At 54.2% G+C, this 7443-nt stretch overlaps 2 protein-coding genes across 2 annotated transcripts; one reads left to right on the top strand and one right to left on the bottom strand.

The window, feature by feature from the left end:
* The first annotated feature begins 19 nt into the window (after positions 1 to 19).
* CAOG_00307 (short-chain dehydrogenase/reductase SDR) lies at positions 20 to 2208 on the top strand. The gene is made up of 5 exons (XM_004365121.2): positions 20 to 102; positions 848 to 1047; positions 1336 to 1563; positions 1660 to 1842; positions 1937 to 2208. Exons 1-5 carry the CDS (start codon positions 56 to 58, stop codon positions 2086 to 2088), a joined length of 810 nt encoding a protein of 269 aa, XP_004365178.1. The 5' UTR covers positions 20 to 55; the 3' UTR covers positions 2089 to 2208.
* On the bottom strand, positions 2208 to 6004 carry CAOG_00308 (neutral alpha-glucosidase AB). Its single transcript, XM_004365122.2, has 6 exons — positions 5848 to 6004; positions 5243 to 5650; positions 3697 to 5024; positions 3299 to 3542; positions 2843 to 3170; positions 2208 to 2719 (listed from the first exon to the last, which is right to left on the bottom strand). Exons 1-6 carry the CDS (start codon positions 5958 to 5960, stop codon positions 2378 to 2380), a joined length of 2763 nt encoding a protein of 920 aa, XP_004365179.2. The 5' UTR covers positions 5961 to 6004; the 3' UTR covers positions 2208 to 2377.
* Between the last annotated feature and the right edge of the window lie 1439 nt (positions 6005 to 7443).

Raw genomic sequence — 7443 nt, forward strand, 5'->3', positions numbered from 1 at the left:
TTTGCTGTTCAGTCTTTGAAATTTTCACTTTGACAATCTCCATCCATACATCACAATGCCCCGTCTGAACGGCAAGGTCGCAATCATCACTGGCGCTGGCGGGTAATGCAGCTCATCTTTGTTGTTTGATGTTGCTTGTTGTTGGTGTTTTCGTTCTTTGTTGACGAGGGTTGAGGTCGATTGCCAAGAGAGAGAGCGAGAGAAGCCGTTTTGTTGTTTTTGTTGGGACTTTTGCCGTTCTTGCCAAAGCGATTGCGTCGTTGGCGTTACCGTCGCCCCGTTGCGCATGAGTATTGAATTTGAGTGCTGTGAGTGCTGTGAATGAGTGAGTGAGTGGGTGCATGTGGATGTGCATGTGGATGTGGAACAGTTGCGTTGTGACCCTCGTGCCCAATTTTTTTTTTTTTTTTTTTTGTGTGCCGGCTTATTGTTTTTGCCCATCGTCAGTCAACACAGCGCCTGCATTGATGATGATTTGACGATGATTGATGATTGATGATTGATGATTGATGATGAATGATGGCTGAGTTGACGATGCTCAATGCCTCAGATGCAACAATCCCAGCGTTGCTTCGTCCACACTTCACCTCGCTCAAAAACAAAATTAGAGGATCCCGGTTTTTTTTTTTTTTTTTGCTGGTTTCTACGTCTTTGTTCGCTGCGTTCGTTCTTCCGATGTTGCTCGTCGTTCTTCTTCTTGTTCTTGTTCTTGTTCTTGTTCTTCTTGTTTCATTCAGACAGCGTTGCTATTGTTGCGCGTTGCGTGTGGCTCTGTGTGAATCGGTCGCGCTCACTTTTCGCACTTTTTTTTTCCATCCCTCGCCTCGCCTCGTTCTCTTCCTCGCAGCGGCATCGGCCGTGAGGCTGCCATCCGCTTCGCCAACGAGGGCGCCAAGGTCGTCGCTGCTGACGTCAACGACGCTGCCGGCAACGAGACCGTCGAGATGATCAACAAGGTTCACCCCGGCGCTGCCGTCTACGTCCATTCCGACGTTTCGAAGGCTGCCGACTGCGAGAACATGGTCAAGGTTGCCGAGGAGAAGTTCTGTACGCGCTTTTCATTGCATGTTTGGTTTGCGTTGTGCTCGTTGAGTTGATGATGGGGGCGGCTTTCTGGACGGACACAACTGTGGACACGTGAAACCGCACAACGAAAACAAGGACATTTTGTGACATCTGGTCTTGGGCGTTTTTTTTTTCTTGGTTGAGCTTGTTGAGTGTTGAATCATGTTGTAATGGTGATCACTGTGACTCACTCGATTTGCTGTGGTTTTGGTTTTGTTGTCGTGTGATCTTTCAACACACACACACACACACACACAAAAAAAAAAACAGCCAAGCTCAACATCATCTTCAACAACGCTGGCATCATGCACCCCAAGGACGACGACGCCACCGGCACTGACGAGGCCATCTGGGACCTCACCATGAACATCAACCTCAAGGGTGTGTGGCTTGGCATCAAGTACGCCATCCCCGCCATGCGTCGCGCTGGCGGTGGCAGCATCATCAACACTGCCTCGTTCGTCGGTCTTCTCGGCGCTGCCACTCCCCAGGTTGCTTGTAAGTCTGGTTTCCTTCTCCATTCTCCATTCTTGCCGAGCTTGTGTAGCGCTCACATGTTTTTTTGTTTCTCGTTTTGTGTGTGCCTCCTGACAGACACTGCTTCCAAGGGTGGCGTCCTCGCTCTCAGCCGCGAGATTGCCGTGATCCACGCTCGCGAGAACATTCGCTGCAACTCGATCTGCCCCGGCCCTCTCCGCACCCCTCTGCTCATGGACTTCCTCAACACTGAGGAGAAGAAGGAGCGCCGCCTCGTCCACGTCCCCATGGGTCGCTTTGGTGAGAGGTGGTTTTTGGGTGTGCGTGTTTTTTTTGTGCATTGAGACTTGACACTCACTTTTTGGTCCTTCACTGTTCTTCTGCCTGTCTTTAGGTGAGGCTGCTGAGATTGCTCAGGCCGCCCTTTTCCTTGCCTCGGACGAGAGCAGCTACATTACCGGCAGCTCCATGACCGTCGATGGTGGCATCACCGCTGCCTACGTCACCCCGACTGGCCCCACCAAGTCCCTCCCCCCGACCAACTAAAATTCTTAGAGTGCTTCGTCTGGTGTTGTTTTCGACTTGGCCTGTGCTCTCTCCAGTCGATGCAACACCCAACCTTGTGAAAATACAAAATGACAAAATTCCCCCCAAAAAATCCTTGACACGTTCTTGACCTCTTTGTATTTCCATTGTATGTAGGCACAACATTTCATTGTGGGATTTGGGTAACAGAAACAAAGCAGCAGAGACGACGATGACGCCAACGACGCCAACAACAACAACAACAACAACACCAAAAAAATAACAAAAGACTCAAAACGCCACAGCACGCTCATGCAATGGTGATTGTCCAGTCATGGGCAATGTTGACACCGGGCTTCTTGATGGTGAGTTGCGACAGAGCAGCGTCAAACACAAAGTTGAGGCTGCGGGGCGCTTCCTTGCCTTCCTGGAATGTGACGGAGGTCGGTTGGCTTCGGTAGCCGTAGACAACAACACGCTCGACCCACTCGGAGGTCTTGTGCAGGTCGGGCCTGGAGGCAACGCCGCCAGTGACACCGGCCGTCGAAGTGAGCACCTGGTTGGCGAACGTGAACTGACGGAAGAGGTAGGCACCTTCCGTGTAGGAGAACGAGTGGCCGTCGTCCAAGTACAGGGTGCCCGACGCCGATTTCTAATCAAAACCAAACAATAATGAAACGCCAAAGCAAGCAGGAGACAGTTGAAAAAAAGTGAGCGGGGTTGACGCTGCAGAAAACGCAAAAGAGCACAAACTTTCAGACTCGCTGGCTCATACCGATTGATCCAGGGCAACGTAGAGGGTGAAGGGATCAGCGGTCATCAAAGCAGTGCTGCGGCGAACACGCATCTTGCGCGGCACAATGGAGCCACCGCGTTGGAAGACGGGCAGCCGTTCGAGCGGGGCCGGAATGGTCTGGGTGGCAGGGGCACTGTGACGGGTGCCGGTCTCCACGTTGTACCACGGCTGATCGCCAGGGAAGTACACGTTGACGGTTGTGGCGCCGGCGCTGGTGACGGGCTTGACGAGGATGTCACGGCCGACCAGGAACTGATCGTCCATGGCAAACGTGCTCTCGTCCGAGGGGTATTCCATCCATAGTGGCCTGTCGGTAAAAGCAGTCGACAGCAATGGGAGAAAGATGAGCGACGCCGAATTGTTGCCAAAGCAAAGCACTCAAAATCGGAACGAACGCCCGACAAAAAACAACGCAAAGTCCCATAATGTGCATACCGCATGATGGGCATGCCCTTCACGGCAGCGTTGTGGAACAGCGTGTACCAGTACGGCAGGAACGAATAGCGGGCGCGGATGGCAGTGCGAATGTTGGTCATGACGGCCTCGCCGAACAGCCAAGGCTCACGGCGCTTGGTGTCAATGTGAGCGTGTCCGCGGAAGAAGGGCTGGAACGCGCCCACTTGGTACCAACGGGTAAGAAGCTCCGCGTCGGGGTTTCCAAAGAAGCCACCGACATCCGCTGTACATAGTGATAAGAATCGGGAACAGAGGGGGTGAGTGCGAGTATCAAACAAACACGGCAGCAACAATTTCACAAGCTGCACTTTCGTGAAAAGAGAAGACAAGACACAAAATTTGCAGAATGCACAAAACAAAAACAAATAGAAACTCACCGCCAGCAAACGGCAGACCGGCAAGATTCATGGTCAGGAGCATCTTGGTCGAGTAGATGAGATGGTCCCAGGTGGCAGTGTTGTCGCCAGTCCAAATCGCGCCATAGCGTTGGGAGCCGGCAAAGAAGGCGCGCGTCAGGACGAACGGACGCTCAGTGTAGCCAGTGCGACGCGACAAACCGTCCGCCGTGGCCATTTGCTGGTAAAAGCCATACTGGTTGTGGACATGACGGTTTTCCCAGCCGCCGTGGTGGATGGCGTCCTTGGTGATGGTAATTTCGGGTCCGTTGAACACGGAGGGCTCGTTCATGTCGTTCCAGATGAAGAGGTTTTTGGTGGAGCCAACGTACCTGTCCTCGGAGAACAGGTCAGACCACCAGTTGCGGTTGGAGGGGCGCAAAAAGTCAATCCAGGACGACGAGCCGGGCCAGCACCAGCCCTCGTAGTCGGACGTGCCGTCGGCCTTCTTGACGTACAGGCCCTGTTCCTCAGCTTCCGAGTGCACCCAGTAGTTTGCCTCGCGCTTGATGTGCGGATCAACGATGGTGACCATCTTGTGGCCCTTGCTGGCAAGGCGATCTTGCATGCGCTTGGAGTCGGGGAACTTTTTCGCGTCCCAGGTCAGGTACTTTTTGCCGTCCGTGTGCTCAATGTCGAGCCAGAGCACGTCGTACGGAATGTCGTTGGCATCAAAGCCGGCATCCACGTTCGCCACGTCATCCTCGTCGTTGTAGTTCCAGCGGCATTGGTGGTAGGCAATCGAGAACATTGGCGGGAGCGCGGGCACGCCCGTCAGCTGCGAGTACTGACGGAAGATGGACGGGACGCGGGGTCCAGTCAGGATGAACAAGTCAATGATGCCGGCTTCCGAAATCCAATGCGTGTCCACGCGGGGCTCGCTCGAGTCCGACTTGAGGCCAGACTTGACGAGGTTGGCGAGACGGCCGAGCGTGCCAGTCGCGTCCTGGCCGACAGGGCCCTGGGCGTTGCTGACGTCAATCCACGTCTCTGCGGCATTCATCCAAAAGACACCAGTCGAGTGTGTAGCGGCATGGGCCACCATAAACGGGATGCTTCCGTACAGCGCCATCGGGTTGTCCAGCTCGTACTCGAACACGTCGAGATTGAACAGGCGATAGGGGTCCGACGAGATGCCGTCGCCCTTGGTGGGCTTGAGCGCCGTGGGCGAAGCGTGCTCGGGAATGCCAAACACATGCTTGACGCCGGGGAAGGAAATGTCAAGACCAATCGACTCGGGGCCGTTCGGCTTGGAGTCTGTCCACGTCTTGAAGGTTTCCTCCCAGGCACCGGCCTGTTCGTTTTCAGTGCTGATTTTGGCGGTTTGAGTGTCCGGGGGGGGGCGGCGCGCGGGGAACAGAGGCAACAGTGAGCAAGTTTGGCGACAAATCATGCAGGGTGATCACAAAACGATCACACAAGTCCCGCCAAACACCATCCACTGCTGTAACAGCATTTGTCCTCTTCCTCCCGCCTCTCCTCAACTACTCCAACAACAACAACAACAACAACCAAGAAAAACGCTTACCGGTCACGCAAATGCTCAAAGTTCATCAATCCGCGGCCGTTCAGGGTCACAATGACACGATCGTCAGTCACGACATCAAGACGGAACGGGGCCAACGTCAGGACTGCAGCGTGCTTGCCTTGACGGATGGTAATCACGTTCGCGCCCTGGGCTGCAGCAGCATCCTGCTCCAAGGGGGTCTCGCGAAGCTCGAGCAGGACGTCCTTGACCTCGTAGCGGGGCTTGCGGGGCGCCTTCTCGTTGACCTTGACGCGGAAGATGGAGTTTGCAATGCCAGACACCTGCAGCGTCAGGACGACGTTGTCGCGGGTGTTGAGGATGTCTGCCGTCAGCTGGCCGTCCTTGAACGCGACCGAGCTCGAAACGACGGTAAAGTGCGAGTTGCCCGGCTCCAAGTTGCGATTGCGTCTGCGGTGCACAGCAGAAAATTGGCACACAACAAAAAAGTGAGGCGGGGTATGGTTTTGTGAGGCGGGGTATGGTTTTGGCGTGAGCAAGTCGAGCGAGTGAGTGAGTGGACGGGAGGAGCTAGAGAAGCTTGAGATCTCTCTCCACCGTTGACAGCCCAGAGGGGGAGGGGGTCATGCGAGTGGTGTCACACATACGCGCAGAACGAGGACTGATCGCATTTCTTAAAGTTGTTGCGGTCGACTGCCAGCGACACGGTGCTGCAGAGACAGAGCAGCGCGACGAGCGCCAGCGCCAGCCTCGTCTGCATCGAAAAAAAAAAAAGAAGAAAAAGAAGAAAAAGAAAAAAAAGAAAGAAACAAAGGAGTGAGGCAGAATCTCAGAGATGGTTATGGATTTGTGAAAATCAAACGAAGGGAACGGGAGAAGCACGAGGCTCAGGCGATCGTGGATGTTGGGTGTTGGTTTGCTGTGAAACTGCAGAGAGTGGCGGGGTTTGGGTTTGAGTTGTTCACCTCCACCCCCTCCACTTCCATTGACAATCATGCTGTAGTTTTTGCATCTGAGACTTCCATCTGAGACTTCCATCTGAGACTTCCATCTGAGACTTCCACTCCCCCTTTCTTCTCCCGCTGATTCAGTTTTCAATTTTTTTCGGTTGGTACCACACAAAAATCGTTTCGTTGTCTTGTGGATTTTTGGGTGTGGATTCGAAGACGCGGGGTCTGGCTGAAAAGTCGGGGTGTCGCTCCTTCTGCATCGACTCCGTTGACGCAACCAGCTGCACAGACCCTCCACCACACCCAAACACCGATCGGCAGCCGGGGTTGTCGCACAGGAAGCGGCGGCGGGCGGTCGGAGAGGGAGACTTGTTTTTTGGCGAGAGAAGGGGCCTTTTTTTTTTTTTTTTTTTTTTCTTTCTGTCTTCCGTTTCGTTCGGGTGCTATCAGAAGGGGGATGACTTTTCCCGGTTCACCGTTCTCATTCATCGTTTTTTGGTCAAGTGGGGGCGTTGTTCAGCCACTCGCCTCTCCCACAACCTTCTTTTTGGAGGGCTGCCGTTTATCTCGGTGCGCAATCCCAAATCCGCTGCCATGCTTCTCTCCCCCCCCCACCTTTTCGCACACACCAGCCTGCCCATTCGACCACACACACCCTTACTACTCACTCCCACCATGCTCCTTCGCTGGTCGTCCGCGCCCCCCCCCCGCGCTCTTGCTGGGCTCGGTTGGAGCTGCCTTTTTGACCGTCCTGCGCTTATTTTTTATTTTTTATTTTTATTTTTATTTTTTATTTTTATGATTTTTTAATTTTTTTTTTTTTGGTTTGTAGCGTAAAACGTTACGTTCCAGCCGCATCGAGTGCAGGACAACAGACGGGGGACTCTGTCGGAGCGAAAGAGTGATGCCTGTCAGACAGGGCGTATGGGTGTGTGGGCAGGCGGGAGGTGGGTGCAGCGGTGTGAGTGACTCTCCCATTGCCCTTTCTTTCCCTTCCACTGGCTGCTGCTTCTGCCGTGGCTGCCGCGAGACCCTCTGAGCCAGTCCCCGATCGACGCTGCACACTCGTGACACCTCTGCATCTGCTCTACCGTGACTCGATTCTGCGCGTCTCTTGTGCGGGCAGCGCCATCGACCACAACAAATGCATCTGCTTTCACCTCCCTCCCTCCCCCACTCGCTCGGCTTGCTTTCTCACTCACTCGTTGTGACTCTCGTCTCTGCCCTGCTTGCAGATCTACACTGTCCGAGAATGACCGATCAACCGGGCGCAGACCAGCTGCAACGCCCGAT

The sequence above is a fragment of the Capsaspora owczarzaki genome (assembly GCF_000151315.2).
Source record: "Capsaspora owczarzaki ATCC 30864 unplaced genomic scaffold supercont2.1, whole genome shotgun sequence".
Taxonomy (NCBI): Eukaryota; class Filasterea; order Ministeriida; family Capsasporidae; genus Capsaspora; species Capsaspora owczarzaki.

What these genes read in the sequence shown, in the direction of transcription:
- CAOG_00308 (XM_004365122.2), bottom strand. Translation starts at nt 5,960, where the DNA reads ATGCAGACGAGGCTGGCGCTGGCGCTCGTCGCGCTGCTCTGTCTCTGC. An exon ending in GATCAGTCCTCGTTCTGCGC is followed by an intron (nt 5,651 to 5,847) that starts GTATGTGTGACA and finishes TGTGCACCGCAG; the next exon opens with ACGCAATCGCAACTTGGAGC. An exon ending in ACGTTGCCCTGGATCAATCG is followed by an intron (nt 2,720 to 2,842) that starts GTATGAGCCAGC and finishes GGTTTTGATTAG; the next exon opens with AAATCGGCGTCGGGCACCCT.
- CAOG_00307 (XM_004365121.2), top strand. Translation starts at nt 56, where the DNA reads ATGCCCCGTCTGAACGGCAAGGTCGCAATCATCACTGGCGCTGGCGG. An exon ending in ATCATCACTGGCGCTGGCGG is followed by an intron (nt 103 to 847) that starts GTAATGCAGCTC and finishes TCTTCCTCGCAG; the next exon opens with CGGCATCGGCCGTGAGGCTG. An exon ending in CGTCCCCATGGGTCGCTTTG is followed by an intron (nt 1,843 to 1,936) that starts GTGAGAGGTGGT and finishes GCCTGTCTTTAG; the next exon opens with GTGAGGCTGCTGAGATTGCT.